This window comes from Oncorhynchus masou, chromosome 23 (genome assembly GCF_036934945.1).
Source record: "Oncorhynchus masou masou isolate Uvic2021 chromosome 23, UVic_Omas_1.1, whole genome shotgun sequence".
Lineage (NCBI taxonomy): Eukaryota > Metazoa > Chordata > Actinopteri > Salmoniformes > Salmonidae > Oncorhynchus > Oncorhynchus masou.
In genome coordinates, this window is record NC_088234.1 from 31,170,045 (window position 1) to 31,188,960 (window position 18,916).

At 43.3% G+C, this 18,916-nt stretch overlaps 2 protein-coding genes and 1 pseudogene across 2 annotated transcripts; 2 read left to right on the plus strand and 1 right to left on the minus strand.

The window, feature by feature from the left end:
• Nucleotides 1-1,235: 1,235 nt before the first annotated feature.
• On the plus strand, nucleotides 1,236-4,354 carry LOC135510740 (grpE protein homolog 1, mitochondrial-like). Its single transcript, XM_064931908.1, has 4 exons — nucleotides 1,236-1,351; nucleotides 1,935-2,079; nucleotides 2,696-2,777; nucleotides 2,979-4,354. Exons 1-4 carry the CDS (start codon nucleotides 1,284-1,286, stop codon nucleotides 3,329-3,331), a joined length of 648 nt encoding a protein of 215 aa, XP_064787980.1. The 5' UTR covers nucleotides 1,236-1,283; the 3' UTR covers nucleotides 3,332-4,354.
• A 150-nt stretch (nucleotides 4,355-4,504) lies between these two features.
• On the minus strand, nucleotides 4,505-9,906 carry LOC135510739 (transcriptional adapter 2-beta-like). Its single transcript, XM_064931907.1, has 2 exons — nucleotides 9,606-9,906; nucleotides 4,505-9,068 (listed from the first exon to the last, which is right to left on the minus strand). The coding sequence occupies exons 1-2, from the start codon at nucleotides 9,873-9,875 to the stop codon at nucleotides 7,863-7,865; spliced, it is 1,476 nt and encodes a 491-aa protein (XP_064787979.1). The 5' UTR covers nucleotides 9,876-9,906; the 3' UTR covers nucleotides 4,505-7,862.
• A 240-nt stretch (nucleotides 9,907-10,146) lies between these two features.
• Nucleotides 10,147-11,619, plus strand: LOC135510091 (coiled-coil domain-containing protein 96-like; annotated as a pseudogene).
• Nucleotides 11,620-18,916: the final 7,297 nt, after the last annotated feature.

The window sequence follows — 18,916 nt, forward strand, 5'->3', positions numbered from 1 at the left end:
TCAAAAAAGTTCCACTTTTGACTCATCTGTCCATAGAAAATTCTTCATAGAGTATTGATGATCATCCAGGTGCTACCAGGTGCTTTTTTTTGTCAAACTTTTTGAACAAGATGGGCTCCATTATGTCTGGCTAAAACCAAACGCTGCATTCCACAGTGAGAATCTCATACCAACGTTCAAGCATGGTGGTGGTAGTGTGATGGTTTGGGGATGCTTTGCTGCCTCAGGACCTGGACAACTTGTCTTAATAGAAGGAACCATGAATTGTGCTCTGTATCAGAGAATTCTTCAGGATAATGTCAGGCCCATCCGTCTGTGAGCTGAAGCTGAAGTGCAGCTGGGTCATGCAGCAAGACAATGATCCAAAACCCACAATACAAGTCTACATGAAAATGGCTAAAAACCTACGTTTCAATATTTGGAATGGCCTAGTCAAAGTCCAGACATAATCCCAATTAAGACTTGAAACGAGCAGTTAATGCTTGAAAACTGACAAATAGTGTTGAGTTAAAGGAGTTCTGAGACTGATTAAACAGCTACAGGAAGCGTTTGGTTGCAGTCATTGCAGCTAAAGGTGGCACAACCAGTTATTGAGTGTAAGGGGGAAATTACGTTTTCAAACAGGGGAATTGGATGTTGCATAACTTTGTTAAATAAATATTTGTAAACTCAGGTTCCCTTTATGTAATATTAGATGTTGTTTGAAGATCTGATAACATTCACTATCAAAAAAGATATGCAAAAATAGAGAAAGGGGGCAAATACTTTGTCACATTGTGTTTAGTGTAAATTCTCACGGCTCCTTGGGGATAAAACATTGTTAAAGGGACAGACTTGCCATCCAAATTTAAATTCAAGAGGAACGCTAGGTGGTGTTATATTTTTATTAGGAATTAAAAGCAATGTTCATATGCATATGTGATTATAGCCTCAGGCCAACTTACTGATCATCATCAGCATCACCAGAGTAATCATCATCATTGCCCTATCCAGCCAACATTGTAATGACAGGGATGGGTTTGGTTTTGATACATCGCTGCCAAAAGTTACAAAATAGGGACAACCTTCAGTTTACAAAACAAACCAATTCTGTCCTTGGTCACGTGCAAAGTGTTCGACCTTAAACTTTCACCTCAACCAAACTACAGGAAAACGTCATACTATATACCACCGTTGATTGGACGCGACTACTAATTTCGGCTCTTTCTGATTTGTGATTGGCTCGACCTCACGGTCTTGCCGTTGGGGCTATTCGGCTCCTTCAGCTTGTGTTATCACTGAAAATGGCGAACTGGTGTGTACGAGCTGTAAGACAGAGTTACTATGTTGCGGCATCGCCTTCATTACTAAGGTAATACATTGAGTGTGCTTTATAAGATGTGTGTTCAGATAATTGTAACGTTGTCGTTTGTAAAGTAACTAGCTAGCTTGTGCCATTTGCTATCACCCATGGCGCCTGCTAGCTAAATAACTTTTCAACCTGTCATATGCTGCTTTCATAATGAGAGCACATGTCTTATAGGAAAACAAACTGAATGAAATGTTGAACATAGAAATAGTTGAATTTCTATGAAGCCGTTAAAAAAATTCACTAGCATAGCTAACTCAATCTACTAACGTAGCTGGCTAGCTAACGTTAGCCAGTTAAACAACCTTGATTTCATGAACTAACGTTAGCAGGTTTAACGTTATGCTCAGCTAGTCACAATGCTGCCAAGTCAGATGGCTTACCTACTAAAACGCCAAGGGGAGGAAACATTTAAGGCATGTGCCACCATTTAACGATTTGCCCGATGACGCATATACATAAAGTAGTTGCAACCATTGCTACACACTTACATTAATTTACAAGAATACCAATGAACTGAACTGACCACTGCGTAAACCGCTGAAGTTCTGTTGTGTATCTAACCCATTTCTCTCTGTTCTGTTAGGGCATCCCCGCGGCTCCTATGCACAGCAGCTCATCAGAAGAGTGGGCAGGGGTCGGAGGAGGACCAGAAGGCTGAGCAGAGCCCTGCAGAAAAGGCCTTGGTTGAGGAGAAGGGTCAGCTGGAGGAGCAGCTTAAGGAGGTCACGGTGAGTCTGGCTCCAGGGTGAAGTTTCCCTAGGTACAGATCTAGGATAAGCTCCCCCTCCCCCAATCCAACCTTAAGCATTAGGGGAAATGCAACACTGGCCCAAGATCAGTGTCTAGGAGGGGGATCTTCACCCTACTCCTGGGTCACTACACCAGCCATTACATAGACTCGGTTCCTACATCCACGCTAGCTCCCGAGTGGTACAGCGGTTAAGGCACTGCATCTCAGTGCTAGAAGTGTCACTACAGACCCTGGTTCGATTCCCGGCTATGTCACAACAGGCTGTGATTGGGGTCCCATAGGGCGGCGCACAATGGGCGCAGTGTCATCTGGGTTAGGGTTTGGCCGGGGTAGGCTGTCATTGTAAGAATTAGTTCTTGACTGACTTGCCTAGTTAAATAATAAAATATAAACAAAATACTACCTAGAATGAAGCCTGATTACATTCTTAGTGGTATACTAGTATGGACATTGGAAGGTATACATAGACTCATATTTACACTGTTGCTGTGTCATCCTGGCTGAATTCTTAAGTCAGAAGAGCTTTGAGAAAAATATCTGCTCATGGGGTCTCTGTATGGTCTCAGAATTAGTGTGGTTGTCTCGGTCTACAGGACAAGTACACGCGCTCTCTGGCAGACATGGAGAACCTCAGGACGAGGAGTCAGAAGATGGTGGAAGACGCAAAGAAATATGGTGAGTTAATGTTAGCATATTTATTTGTCTCACCAGTGCATTGGACACAGCAGACAGACATACTTATAGGTGGTATTTTGGTTCATTGTTAGCAAGGAACACAGTATGAAGTTAATATGTAGGTATATTGCATGATGTTGTGGTGTTCAGTCTATGTTTTCAGAATACTGAATGGATCTATTTTCTTCCCACACCTATCAGGAATCCAAGGCTTCTGCAAAGACCTGCTGGAGGTGGCAGACATCTTGGAGAAGGCGACAGACAGTGTGCCCAAGGAGGAGGTGACCTCTCAGAAGAACCCCCACCTGAAGAACCTGTACGATGGCCTGGTGATGACAGAGACTCAGATCCAGAAGGTCTTCGCCAAGCACGGCCTGTTCAAGCTCAACCCCGACGGAGGGCAGAAGTTTGACCCCTATGAGCATGAGGCTCTATTTCACGCCCCCGTGGAGGGTAAAGAGCCTGGCACGGTCGCCATTGTAACCAAGGTGGGCTACAAGCTTCATGGGCGCACCCTCCGGCCGGCACTGGTAGGCGTGGCCAAAGCCCCTTAAAAAAAGAGATTCAGTGTGACCGTGATGTTGTTGTTGTTGCCTGGGCGATGGATCGCCTTGGGTACAGCAGGCTGGTCAGAGCCCCCTCCCCAACCACCTAACGTTGCCTCAGAGGCAGGAATCCAACTCGAACTGATATTGTTACCATGGACGACATCATCACACAGCCTGTTTTGACTGTGCATATCGACTCTCCACCCTTCTCCGGAAGTGTGCACTTGCTCACTCCCCGTCATGAATTGAAAAGCCTTGGATTGGTATAAGCATTGGTTGGAGAGAGTTTACACTGTCTTTAAATCCATGACAGGGAGTGTGCAAGTTTATACTTTGGGAGAAGGGTAGATAATTGGGACAGAGCCCATGTATATGCCGGGAGTAAATGTGTTTTAACAGAAGTAACACTTGTAATGGCATGTAGAGCACAGAACCAGTTTCATGCAAGTTATTTCTGCCGTATTTGTCATCGGGGTCAGATTCCATTAATCTTTTGTCCAGTCATTGTAATTATTGTGTTATGGATGGGAGAATGTAATGGATCTCATTGATTATAGACAACTGTTGTCATGACTATCAACTCTCATACAATTGAATTTAAAATTACATTTTTCCTTTAAGATTGTCTTTGGCACAACTTAACCCTGTATATTGGTGTTTTAGTATTGCTTCCAGGAACACTTTTACATGTACTGTATACTTAATTTTCAGGAATGATGTCTCGACAAATTGATTATTGTTCAGCTACAATAGTACAGTAGGACACTGACTATGGTTGTCAAAATGAGACAGAAATGCTCTGGTCAAATTGATTACAGATTCACCTGAGATGAACATGATGTTGAACCTCTGACGTAGTCATTCCGGACTTCACTGTACATCACTGCTTTGCAGATGTTGACTTGGTGGTCTAGGATAGACGGCATAATACCGATTTGACTTTATCCAATAACTATTTGATCTGAACATTATAGTTGTCCTGTTGAGTGAGTGCCACAGCAGCATTTAAATAAACAGATTTACTTTGAATCAGAAGTCCCCTGATTTTATTGCTTTCGATTTGACTTTTACCCTGTAGGTAGAAGACTTCATAAATGTAGAACACTCAAACGATCAGCGATATTACCACATACTCAACACCCGATGCTGTAAAAGTTAACCAAGGAAGCCATAGAAGTATAAAGTATTTGCACTTTTAATACAAAACCTACTATGTCCTGTGCAACCACAAATAATGGGCCATCAAACATTCCCCCTCAACATTTTCAACCACTGAATTGTCAACAAATGCTTTGACTTCCTAAGCATACTACTGATACACATGAACAGTTTAACAGCATGCTACGACAACACACGCAAAAGGCTTAGAATGGTTCTCACTCGCATATTTAAGATTTGTTATAAAAAGTAACTGAAATAAAATACTGTACATTTCACAGGTTAATATGTTCATTTTCAATTTCTTACAAAACATCATGTACATTTGGTAAAATGTTTTTACAAAAAATTCCACAAATAAAATAAAACCTTTCTCCCCGCCCTCATAAAGTCTTGATGTTTAAAAACAATTCAAGTGAAAATAATTTTTAATCAAGCCATTTAACCAAAATGTACTACTTACATAATTTAAAACACTTGGCTTCACATGCAAAACACTCCCGTATGCTCATAAAATGGTAATGTTTCATAGAACAACAAAAGTGTAATTTCAACATTTTTTGAACATAACAGAAAAAGAGGCTGAAACAATTCAGAATGCCATCTACTGATGGGAAGCTTTAGCTTAACAGCGTTTCCCTCGGTCATGAAATCTGTGCCAAAGCTAAAATGGTTTGGCACAGCAATGGCACACCCTGATTATTAAACAAGGCTATGGGAAGCAGGCTGTGTTTATTAATGTCTTTGAACTTTTTATAATGACAATGGTTGAAGTAGTTAGCTACTAGCTTTGACAGGAAATTAAATTATACTGATAATAGGCACTGTCAACTTTAGAGGTTCTCGCCTAGACTGAACTCTGACCTCTCATGCTGACTTCTTACCATAGCCTGGGTCTCATTCAGTAGGCACCAAATGGAAGACAATAGGGTGAAACAGGGAGGGACTACCTGGCCTTGTCCAATAAGAAATTATTATTTCATGTTCTCTAATAAGTATAACACTGGGCTGACCAGCCAGCTCCACCTCTAAACACAGGGCAACTGGCTCCCTGCAGCAGAAACAGAAGTGAGGAATGGGGCTTTCGTTTTATGGCAAAATCCCTATCAGTAAAAAGCGCCAGGATCCAAGAGTCAGTACATGGACGGAGGAGAGGCGGAGGGAGGAAAATAGAACAAGAAGCAGCACAAAACTAAATCTATGCTTTGACAGATCGAGCTTGAACACCACTACTTCTTACGCCCACCCCTCGCTCTCGCAGCCTCAACCCCACTTTTGTATTCCAACTCTCCCCGTCAACCGATGCCCATTCAAAATGCCATTTACATTTAAATGGCGCTCTCCTGCCACCTCTGGGATCGACACGCACAAAAGCCCTCAACACCGCAGAGGAAAGTGAAAAGAAATCATAGATGATGCCGTTATGGTTCAAAAACAGTTGTTTTCTCTTTAAACCAGATAAGGAGTTAATCTAGTCTTTGATTGTAAAACCGTGACAGTTTTTGCGACAAATAGAAATCTTCAGCTCGGCGATGCGAGAACCCAGGGGCCTTGTCAGTGTCTGGATACTTTCAAGCTTATGAGGAAGGATAAATAAAAAAAATATTGCTTTTATTACTTCTGTGGTATGATAAAATATACTATGGTGGGGATAACACCAAGGCCTGTATGTGTGACAGAGGAGCCCGGTGGGAGGAGCTATTGGAGGACAGGCTCCTCCGACCAGCCTCCGCTGGTCTGCGATCATTACATCTACTTCCCAGCGTCAAACTTGATACTCCTCAACACTGTTTCTCTACACCCAAACCACATCTATATCCCTGCAGTAGTTCACCTTGTCCATGTTAAAACAGGCTAACTGGACGTCAGAAAGATAAGGTGCCAGTGGACACTTCAAAGTACCTGTGCTGGGAACAAACACATTTGATGTCAATGGAAAACATCAATGTCTAAAAGCAACCAAGCTTTTCTGAGGCAGTCGTCCATTTACTCTACCAGATTATTCCTGCCCTTTGATGTTGTACTTGCAAGGCCATGTGATGTGTACAGTAGCCTATATGAATGCTGTGACTGTATAAAAAAAAAAAAAAACAATGAACCAGGAAGTTAGATGGAGCAAATCTAGCAGGTCTTCAAAACATTTAAAAAAATATGACTTTGAATAAGTGACACACTTGCAAACAAAAACAGCAAGCAACCGGTGATAAGAAGACAATAACCATGCACCACATATTCATTAAGAGGTTAAAAAAAATCAGTCTGACAGGCCATCATACAGTTTTACACCATAACATCCAAACTGGCAAACTTAAACCTGTGATGGAACAGGGTAGTAAAAAAAACTAGTGATAGCCTATATGCTCATTTGGCAAACAAGAGATTTTTGATTTGTGCTTAAGGTTTGTACGCATGTCATTGGTTAATGCCCATATAAACATTTAAAAGTTGATATTTTTCTTATCTTAGTGAACAGCCTACTAGAATCAGAAATCGTGCAGGGGATGGAACAGAATAGTTGAGAAGTTAGGCTATTCCTCTCATAGTGCCAAATTCTGAGCCTGCCATCCTAAGTTAGACCGCCACAAAGTTTTGACAAGAGTCAAAACGGGGATTACTGTAGTACTCTACGAGAGCGTTAGCTGCCAAATACTGACTCCTGTATGCTTTGCCGGCCTTCATCTCTTCATGGGAAGAATAAGATGATATACCCCCTGCGTTCCAGCACAGTGTGACTGTATTGCTGTTTGAATAGGCACTAACTTGTGCTCTCCAAAACTACAGGAAGGAAGCTAGCCTGGTCCCAGATCTGTTGGTGTTGTCTGGTCAATGACCATAGGAGTTGGCTAGACAGCACCAACGCATTTGGGACCAGGCTACAAAGAAGCTGGAGGCAAACTATACGTAACAGTTTCTACTTTGAGAACAGTGTTGTCTGGTTTGCCCAGCAGCATTAGGCGATCCGTCACTGGAGTTTCAATACAAAGACCCTGTATCATCTACCCATACAAATACATTATCATTCATATGGATTCAAATGCAAAAATATATATATATCTGTTCATCCCTCCCCTGTAAATGGTATCCAAACTTTATTTTTTTTTAAGAAAGTGGAAATCCTTATTCTTTGCAATGTACATATTCACAAACAGTCCTGTGGTCGATGACGTTGGACAAAACGAGACAAAAGGTGGTAAAACCCAATAGTTTGGTCTATGTGGAGCTTACGAGTGCAAATCTCACATTGTTTCTAACAAGACACACGGAGACGCAACAATCCAACGGAGAACAGAGTCATGATCCTTCTGTAATCCTCAGTCCCCACAAACTCCATACACACATTGTTAGGACACTGTCCAGTTCCTACAAACCCGATGGACTGTTAGGACATGTCTCGGGATATCCAGCCGCTCTCTGTGAGGAAGCTGAGGATGCGTTTCTTGAGCACCTTGTCCAGGTAGCCTGGCAGGCGGCTCTTGGAGGTGATGCCCTGGCGCTTCTGAAGGTGGTCCTTGATGATGATGGTCTTGACGGTCAGGTAGCGCGTGGGGCTGAGGTTGAGCGTGTTACACAGCACCTTCTCCCGGTCTGACAGCAGTTCAAAGCCGGACAGGTTCTCAATGGCCGCAAACTCGCCTTCCTTGCCCTCCTCTTTGATGGCGCCACCGCCCACTCCTCCACCTCCCGCCCCTCCTCCAAGCCCTCCCCCTCCTCCCCCAGTGCCGAGCCCGCCGCCTCGGCCTGTTTTGGAGGTAGTCACACTCTTGTTCTCCTTGCGTTTCTCCCGTTTGTGCCGCGCCGACTCATACTCGGCCGACTCGTCCAGTCGTGCGATGCCGTTGCGGCGGTATCGTTGCAGCTCTCGTACCTTGACGCGCAGCACGCGCTCCTTGTGCATGTTGTCAAAGAAGTCCTCAAACTCCCGCAGAGCCATAAACTGGCACATCCCCCGTAACTTGACCCGCTGCTCCTTCTCCTCCTTGGTGATCTTACGCTTTGGCACTGTAGGAACGGCTGCAGCTCCCGGCGTCACAATGGGATTGGTCAGCATCAGAAGGGTCCCCACTACTCCTCCTCCCACTCCGACGGCGCCAACACTACCCCCGCCACCTACAACTCCCAGCGTGCCTGGCTTCTCCTTGTCCTTCTTATCTCGCCCAAGGAAGACAGGCACCAGGTTGTAGTCGCGGGCCACATTCTTGCGGCGCTGACGCTCCCGCAGCTTGCGCACGTACATGTCCACGTGCGCCCGCTTCATTTCAATCTCCACGTCTTCATCGTCGTAGTTGACCGAGAGGCCGCTGATAAGCTTCTCTGCCTCCTGGTCATACTCGATTTCGTAGTCGTCGCGAAGGGGCATGTAGCCCAGCTGCTGCTGCTCGCCCAGGGTCACGTCCAGCGGGGGCAGGGGGGTGGTGAGGCTGGGGGACAGGGGGGCACCGCTGGGGCAGGTGTGGTCCGTTACCCGGTTGGGGATACTTTCGGGGACACAGGCCTTGCCCAGGTTTCCGTGAATGTACATTCTGACGTAGTGGTCCATGACTTCCTGGGGGGTCCGAGACGCCCCCACATGAGTGGCCATGTCCTCCTGAAAGACAACACACACACAGGGCAGAGTGTTACTTGGGGGGGGGATGCTTTTTTTTCTCCCTCATAAAATGCAGATAGTTACACATATAGGAATACATCACTGCAAGCATCTAGACAGACAGACACTGCATGCATTGCTATACACTATTACCATACGTGTGTTGAAATCTGTTGATAGGCGATACATACAACCTTTTAATAGATGACTAGCCTACATTAAACTAAACGTTTTCATAATGCAGTGCGGGTTTGCACATATATATATGCACTATAACAATTTTGCTAGCTAGTTGTAATCAGGACAAAAACAAGGTGGATTTCAAGGCTTGCAGAGTTGCATCGATATTGCCAACTCTCGACAGGACATGGCTGTCAGTCTGAAGTTGTCCAATGTATTGTCCAGTGTATTCGGAGATACTCATGAAAAATAACACAGTCTAAGTTTATTAATTCACATTTAACCTATAACATGTTATGCCTGTGTTTGTATTCTAGCTAGCTAGCTATGAGAAAAGTAGGCTATAAATTGAAATACCCAGTTTCCAAAGCCATATTGCTCGATCGCATCGAGTAGCGACTGCTCTTCCCTGCTAGTCCATCCTCCCTCCGCTTCGGGACCCCAGAGTGTGAAGCGCCCGCCGTCGACTTGCTGATAACCGTGCCATCGCCGATGATTACCGATTTCTGCACCCGCGGAGAAGCATTCCGGACACAGTTCGATATCTGGGCAGTCAGTACAGCGAAGTCTCAGATTCGTAACGTCTGCAAGGCAGTTTACGCAGTACTTCTTTCCTAGGTCGGCCATGTTGCTGGCTTCTTGCTTGTTGTTGGAAGCAGCAGTGTCGCGCGGGGAGGGCATGCGTACTGAAGTCTCACAACTGCGTCTCATTAATATTGATACGCTTGGCGCAAACGCCTGTGATTGGCTTACATGCTCAGTTCATTGACATACTTATGTGATTTTCTAGCTTTTGTTTTGTCAGGAATACTACATTCCCATGGATGCAGAGGCAGAGCAACAATACAATGACCCTTGTTCCAATCATATAGCCCTGAAAACACAGAGCTGAGGAACAATGAACAACTCCAGAAGACACAAGCTGTAGAGCCCTTGGAGGAGGTCAAATCCCCTAATGTTGATGACAGTAAGAATAAAGCTGATACCCCTGCAGATGAGGGGTTAGTGGAGTCTGATAAAGCCTCACCTGAACAGGAAACAGATTGCACCTCAACTGATGTTACTTCCATTGCTCTCCTTGCCCCAACCTGGGCTTGAACCAGGGAACCTCTGCACACATTGACAACAGTCACTTGCAAAGCATCATTACCTATCGCCACACAAAAGCCCCTGCCCTTGCAGGGCACCAATTGAATGTCACCGATTGACACGTTACTAGCGCGCACCGCTAACTAGGTACTGCATTGTCGGAACTAGAAGCACAAGCATTTCGCTACACTCGCATTAGCATCTGCTAACCATGTGTATGTGACAAATAAAATTTGATTTGATTTAATAACTAGCGAGCCATTTCACATCAGTTACACTGAGACAGAGGGAGGGAACTCAGCTGCATTTGAGCCAGGTGCTGGAGATGAGTCACCCACATAAGCAAACCTACCCACGAGCTAGACATTTGAAGAGGGAAAGGGCCCGGAGATGAAGCCTCTCTCCCGCGAGTGGCGTTTTACACTCAAAAATGGCGACGATAACGACGATGATGAAAATGGACCGGCCAAACGAGGCCCAGGGACCCACGAGAGGGAGTGCCCGCAGTCCTGTTCAGGTTGAAGAAGAGTAAGGCCCCAGCATCGACTACGAAGACTACATGAACTTCTTCATAGAGCTGCAGGGGGAGAAGGAGAAACAGAGCCAGGTCAGAGGTCAGCTCCGGATCAAGCGGGTGGAGTATGTCCGCAAGAAGACGGGTTACGACGCACATCCTAAGTAGGAGAAGGCCGTGTCTGACCAGGAGCAGCGCTACCAGAAGTAAATAGCCATCATGGAGGACCTGAAGTGGTAGCACCGGCGTGACTTGGAGGCGGACAAGCAGCAGGCCGAGGAGCTGCGGCAGCAGAGCCAGGAGCAGGTGGATTGCAAGGAGGAGTTTGTCGAGGACCTGCACCTCATCGACTTCGAGCAGATGAACCAGGCATACAATAACGAGAAGATAGAGGAGCGCAACGTGTGCAAGAAGATCACCAGCACTGTCCAGGTACTGGCCCACGTGAAGGAGAAGCTCCAGTCTGTGCAGATGGAGAACCAGGCCGACGTGGAGGCGGTGGTGGCCAGGACGTGCTGACCAAGACCAAGTAGGCCAGGGACGGCCTCTGCATGGACAACCTGGCCTGCTGGGCAACGATACCCTTCTGAGGGACTTTGAGGAGAAGGTGCATGCCTCAGACGGCCTAGAGGAGAGGTACGCCGAGCTCTTACTGAAGTGTTCCGGGGTGAAGGAGAAACTGGAGCACACCAAACATACAGCGCAGTGAGGGAGAGGAGAGGATACACGGGAAGACACGCTAACGAATAAGCACACACACACACTGACACACACAGGAATGAAAGAATGTAATCAAACACAATTGTTGTGATAAAGGAATATTTGTCATGCAAAATTACTTGCATGTTCATAAATACATTTATGCGTTATGTTTTCACATTGATAATAAATGTTCAGTTTATTCTACATGTCCTTATTTTATTATTTCTCAAAAGACCATAATAGGCTACAACCTCAGCTTTGATATGTACAGTGTGATTAGTGAAGCTCAATGATTCTGAATATGAAATGCTTTCAGTCACCTAATTAGTGAAAGACACCATTGCATCCAGGGGTGGAACTTTCATTGGGGACGGGTGGACATGACCCCCACCCCCACATTCTAAAATTGCATTTTTGTCCTCCCAGTTTTATTAATGCACTGTGATACTAAAAGCGGTATCGGTGTGCTTTAGGACCATGCGGACGCCTCAGAGCCCTCAGGTAGGCTGTTTGGCGGTTTCAGATGGCTGAATAAAGGACCACTTGGACCCGACAGAGCGTGCGGACAGGCTGTGTGAAGTCTGAAAGGTACAGTGCTGCTGTCTCTATGCATGGTGAGCTTTTTCTCTGAGTTGTAAAAGCAAGCTGAACAGAAACAATATACTCTTTATTTGACTGATGTAGCTGGCAAGGTAACTGCTGTTTGACTACACACAAAAAACATTTATTTCCAGTGCTGAGCTGGGGCAGCAGGGTTGCCTAGTGGTTAGAGTGTTGGACTAGTAACTGGAAGTTTGCAAGTTCAAACCCCTGAGCTGACAAGGTACAAATCTGTATTTCTGCCCCTGAACAGGCAGTTAGCCCACTGTTCCTAGGCTGTCATTGAAAATAAGAATTTGTTCTTAACTGACTTGCCTAGTAAAATAAAGGTAAAAAAAAAAGTAGTGTAAATGACATGTAATGTTAGTTACAGTAATGTTTCATCCCCTCTACAGTGAAGTTCTGTCTGAAGAGAATGAGCTAGCTAGCTAGTAGCTACCACAGCCAGTTCATCTTTAGTCTCTCTATCTGTCAGGTAGCTAGCTGTATCTTAACAGCTGTTGTGTGTATGGAAATGTTTTGTAGCCTTTTTGTCCAATTTCAACAGAAGTAAATTCACTTGGCTAGTTTTCGTCAGTTGATGTACCATTAGAGCTAGCCAAAAGTTGGCTAACGTCAGCTAGCTAGCTTACTAACTTTAGCTATTATTTTTGCCTCAATAATGCTAGACATGAATCAAACGATGAAATCAGCTGCCAAATGATTGAAGACTGATATTCAGACGTTTTTGAAAGCACAATGAGTTTTTATTAGAGTCAGTATAGTAATGTAACGTTATTGATCTGTCAGTTTCCCTAGCTAATTCTCTATTTTATTCTCTATAAATAGTTCTACAGACTACACTGCCATGGTGCACAGTCAGTATACAATACTATGCTCATCAAGTCTTAGCCAGATCAGATGGTGACAGGTGTCCCAGCTGTGTCAGACAGCCAAGGAAGACCAGTGTAAGGAGCTCAGGTGAACTTTTCAGTATATTATAACAATCAGTGAATGGATACAAAGTTTCAACTTGAGTTGATGGGTAGGTCTACAGTTTGGGATCTGGGAATGATGGTCATTTTAATTATTCAACCTTTGATTCTATTATGGGATCATATAATGTATACAGTGCATTCGGAAAGTGGTCAGACCCCTTGACCTTTTCCCCATTTTGTTACGTTACAGCCTTATTCTAAAATTGATTAAATCATTTTTTCCCCTCATCAATCTTCACACAATGCCCCATAATGACAAGGCAAAAACAGGTTTTAATACATTTTTGCAATTGTATTAAAAAAATGGAAATATCCTATTTACTTAGTACTTTGTTGAAGCACATTTGGCAGTAATTACAGCCTTGAGTCTTCTTGGGCATGATGCTACAAGCTTGGCACACCTGTATTTGGGGAGTTTCTCCCATTCTTCTCTGTAGAACCTCTCAAGCTCTGTCAGTTTGGATGGGAAGCATCGCTGCACAGCTATTTTCAGGTCTCTCAAGAGATGTTTGGGTTGTTTGGGCAGAAATACAGATTTGTACCTTGTCAGCTCAGGGGTTTGAACTTGCAACCTTCCAGTTACTTTCCTCCAACGCTGCCACTAACCACTAGGCTACCCTAGCCGCCCCATGGGAAGTTAAGGCTGGAATTTTGGAAATTTTGCTTCCATTCATCAAAAAATTAGCTTATAAACAGTGAACTGCCTTTTGTGGGATAAATACAGATTTGTAATTATAGGTCTTGTGGCATATTTTAGTCCAACGCTTAAACTATCCCTGCCACCCCATTAAGGCAATGGAAACTTTGCAAATTCATCAAAAAAGCCTGCATAACAGTGAACCTTTTCCATAAGGCAATGTAGGTCTTGTGCAAACTCCCGAATTCAATGGAATTGCAAACCTCTGCATGCACAGTGCACTCTTCCATCACATGTGCAGTGCACTCTTCCATCATGTGTACAGCTGATTCTCAAGATCTTGCAAACTAATGAGATGCTATTGAGCCCACACTACTACACTTGGCTCAGAAGCCAAGGACTACATGCTTTCTGTTAAGTTTTTAATACAATACTGGGTGGGGTGAATATATTTGAATAAGACATACATTATTTTTTGTTAACTAGTAAATTGTAGTCTACATCAAAGTGTATTTAAATAATTTGTAACTTGTTAACAATTTCTGCTAATTAGTTTTTGCTACCATGTGTTTCTGCTAACTGAGGAGTGTTAATTTACCTGTTTCCATACATGTTTAATTTTAAAAACATGTATCTTATAAAGGAGTTGTTTAATCTAACTACTTAACTATTTATCTGTACATGCAATTGTATTTGCTTTTTTTACAACAACAAAAATCTTTACAGGAAAATGCCATGGGCACTATCTGATGTGTGGAGAAGAATAAGAGCACCACATTGAAGCTGCCCAGCAACACCCGTTGGGGTGGTGTTGTCATCATATTTGACAATCTCCTGGAGGGGAAGGAGCCTCTCCAAGAAATGGCCATATCACAGTCTGACAATATGGACAGCCCCATCATGAGGATCCTCCTGGATGATGTATTTTGGGAGACAGTGGTAAAGCAGCCTGAAACTCCTGAAACTTATAGCAGTAGCCATTGCACGGATTGAGACAATGCCATCCTGTCTGATGTTCAGACTCTGCTTGCAGATGTAAGAGAAGAAATCCGTACTGCCCTGCCCACTTCACTATTGCTCCAAGCAGAGGAAACTGCGGTTTTGAAATACATCAAAAAGCTCGAAAACTTCTGCTTGAAGCCCATACACGCCGCAGCGTACATGTTGGACCCAAAGTATGCTGGCAAGAGCAACAAAATGTGGAAAAAGTCAAGGGGTCTGAATTCTTTCCGAATGCACTGTAAATGTACATGTTTGAATACCCAGTCATGTTCATATAATTTCAGATTTCTGAAAAAATTAAATTAAATTACTGCAGTTATTAAATTACTGCAGTTTAAGACCATCCACAGAGCATACTATTATGCCAGTGAAACTGAATATCATGTAAAACACAAAAGGGGACATATTTGCATGTTATGATCTTGTGAAGGCGGGCTGAATTCTGTCAGTGTCTTCTTTTATCAGCATGTCTACAGATTCTCCCTTTTCCCTGTTTTTGTTTGCTTGGAAATGTTGATACTGGAATATGGGGATTGTGGCTCAGATGCACAAGGCACTTTTCTCTCCAGAATGCATTCTCTCCCACCATTTCGTGGGTATTCATTGTTTCCCTTTATTGTGTGTATTTTTTTGCTGTGTCTATCAATTCCCCATTACATATATCACCAGTAGTAGCCTACATTTGTCTGTAATTCCTATCATTTCTAATCTCCAATTGTGATATCTACTTCCGCTCCTCCTCTCGTTGTCGCCAGTTGTCTCATCATTACGCACACCTGCCACCATCGTTACGCGCACCTGTGCCTCATGACACTCATCTGGACTCCATCACCTTCCCGATTACCTCCCTTATATCTATCACTCCCTTTGGTTATTTCCACAGGTGTTATTGACTCAGTTTTCTGTATCATGTCTATTTTGTGGTTCTTGGCGTTGTACTTGCTTTCTGACTCCCAGTGTACACGTTACAGAATAATTCCTCACCAAGGGGAAGCAACAGGGATTTATTTTTACTGGTGACGTCGGGGTCCGAGAGCTGCTGCCAAAGCAACCGGGGATGCCTCAGCTGGCTCGACAGGTTCTCAAGCCTCGGTTGGCTCATCAGTCTTCCATTGCCTAAGCTCTCGGCGATGCCTCAGCTGTTTCGTCAGGCTTCCATGCCTCAGCTGGCTTGACAGGTTCTTACCTCCCCTATATCTGTCACTCCCTTTGGTTCTTTCCTCAGGTGTTGTTGACTGTTTCATGCCTGTACGCTTTTCTTGTTTTGTTCTATTGATTTAATTTGCAGTCCTGTACTTGCTTCCCGACTCCCAGCGTACACGTTACACCAGAGTTTGTTTGGTTAATGCATTCAAAATTGTATTATTAGTCATTTACTGTTCTCATTGTCGGCTTGGACATGTGTTTTGCAAAACTCACAACCTATGCTACACTTGTGAGAAACTTGTTTTTTTTTTTATTGCATTCATGAGTTTTAATTTATTGATTTGTCTTTTGTTTGAAATGCTCCTGTCAATTTTGAGTAAGGATGTGCATATAGAAGTAAGACTAGTCTACTTGGCTGTCACACACATTTAGTTCTATAAATGTGCCCAGTTGGGGATGTCTGATTGCTTTGACTCTCCACCACTAATGAATGAGCTGTGGAGCTTCTCTGTGTAATATTTCTTCACCTCAAACAGCAAGTAAACAAACTGTTTTTAGACTCAATTCAGAATGATAGTTCCTCAATGTATAGTATTTGAACAATAGTTCCAGCTCTCTTCTTGATAACCACTCAGCATGAAAGCGAAAAATGTAATGCTCTGATCCAGTGGACACTTAATAAAATAACTGATTAATTCGTATCCCTTGCACAAATAGCCTACAGCTGTGTCTGTCCTGAGCTCACTGGTGTAGGAAACTGAGGGCCCAGAATATTTCATACAACGTTGCTAGTGTGAAGTTCATGTGACCAATGTAGCCAATGTGATTTTTTTTTTAAAGGATATTTTTGACCTGCAGGCTGCAATGTTTGTGTTGGCTTTATGTAGGCTATTTTTAGATGGCAAAAGTTACTATTAGATTTGTATAATTTGACTATAGAACAACCACAGACAATGATTTTGAGACTATAAATTAAACTTCCACAAATGTGCATATGAAAATCATAACAAGGGCAGATTGGTAGAAATTGTAAGCTACATTGGCACTCCAAATGGAGAAGGTTGCTGGTGTAGGCTATTACAGGCAACTTCAGGAGCTTAATGGCAGAAGGGTCTTGATCCCTCTTGAGTCATTTGTGTCTTATTTAATCAAACAGCGTGCTTAAAGCATCAGACTAGGTCAGTACATATAACGTAGATCTTGGAAAAATACATGTTTAAAAATTGACCAATTGATACTCTTGGTCAACAAGATTTTATTGTTGTTGCCGGAGACAGCCCCAGTAGAACTGCAGGAAATGATATTTAGATGCCCAAAACAATTCTGAGGACCCCCAGGCCCACTGCCAGGTTATGCCCCTCCCCCTCTAAAACCGAAGTTGCCCCGACTGATTCCTCCGGCTCCCGAGTAGCGCAGCGGTCTAAGGCATTGTATCTTAGTGCTAGAGGCGTCACTACAGACACTCTGGTTTGATTCCAGGCTTTATCACAACTGGCCATGATTGGGTGTCCCATAGGAATTGGTTTGGCCGGTGTAGGCCATCATTGCAAATAAGAATTTGTTCTTAACCCACTTGCCTGGTTAAATAAAATAACTTCAAGACTTATGTAAGCTATTCCAAAAACTATGGCAAACAACCAGCTTCTTATAAGAGAATCAACTATCCTCTGATGTTCAGTAGATGGCGACATTGTAAAGGAAACTATTCACCCTATGAGTGACCATTCTGCAAAGGTCTCTGATCAGTCAAATCACTAACTGTCCACAGAGGAAAACCATATGTATTATAAGTAGTTTTAGTTGTATTTGTATTTACAACACCAGGTTATATTATAGTTGTCATGAAGGAAATAACGTACTCAAGATTGGTGGTAGAGAGCGCACTGAGCAGTTTATTTGCAATCACTTTAAGCTGTCTTCAAAATGTAACATTTTTGATTTCACTCAGTGGTTTAGTTGCCCAGTTAGCAGAAATCATACAAACATTTCCAGGGTGGAAAGAATGAGTCATTACTTATCAAACATCTTTATCAGATATGAAATGTCAAAAGGCTGATACATTTAGCTCTTTGATAAGCAGCACCATTTACTTACAACTGTCTGCTGTGGAAATACTGTGTCATAAAGTACAACTTTTTCAGCATAGCATCATTCAGGAGGATGCATTGAAATTACGTTTACTCAAGTGGAGTCTGACGATAACTGCAATCCCTTCAAAGTTCTTTTGGCCGAGGGTTGGGTGGGGTCCACACAAATCTTCTGACCCGTCGTCTTCAGAGTTGTGCTGTGCATAGGACCACATTGGAGAGCATGAAGAAACAGTTATGTTAAGTCAAACATGCACAAAAGGAAGAATGTGTAAAACAAAACTCCTGTAAAGTTGCTGTAAAACAAAGTGTGTGGTGAGTAAATTATGCACATCAATGAAGCTTACATAACCTCCAGGAAGTTGCAGGTTGGAGATGTGTACACTACAACATCGGAGATTAACTTAGCTATTCTTCCCTGCTCATTCTTGGCACACATGCAGCGCAAACAATTCCCGCATGAGACCGAAACAGAGAGACACCTGATAAAATGTCCATTTAGACATTCTTCCAGTAATGATTAGGTAACTTAGTTATTCTAGCACGAAAACAAGGGCAAACATTTAGTTTAGTCCATGTTATCAATAGTGTAGGTAGGTGTAGAATGGCTTGTTTGGGTAACAGCTACAGTGGAAGTCGGAAGTTTACATACACTTATGTTGGAGTCATTAAAACTTGTTATTCAACCACTTTTTCAAATGTCTCGTTAACAAACGATAGTTTTGGCAAGTTGGTTAGGACATCTACTTTGTGCATGACAAGTAATATTTCCAACAATTGTTTACAGACAGATTATTCCAGTGGGTCAGACGTTTACATACACTTTAAACAGCTTGGAAAATTCCAGAAAATTATGTCATGGCTTTAGAAGTTTCTGAAAGGCTAATTGGCATCTTTTGAGTCAATTGGAGGTG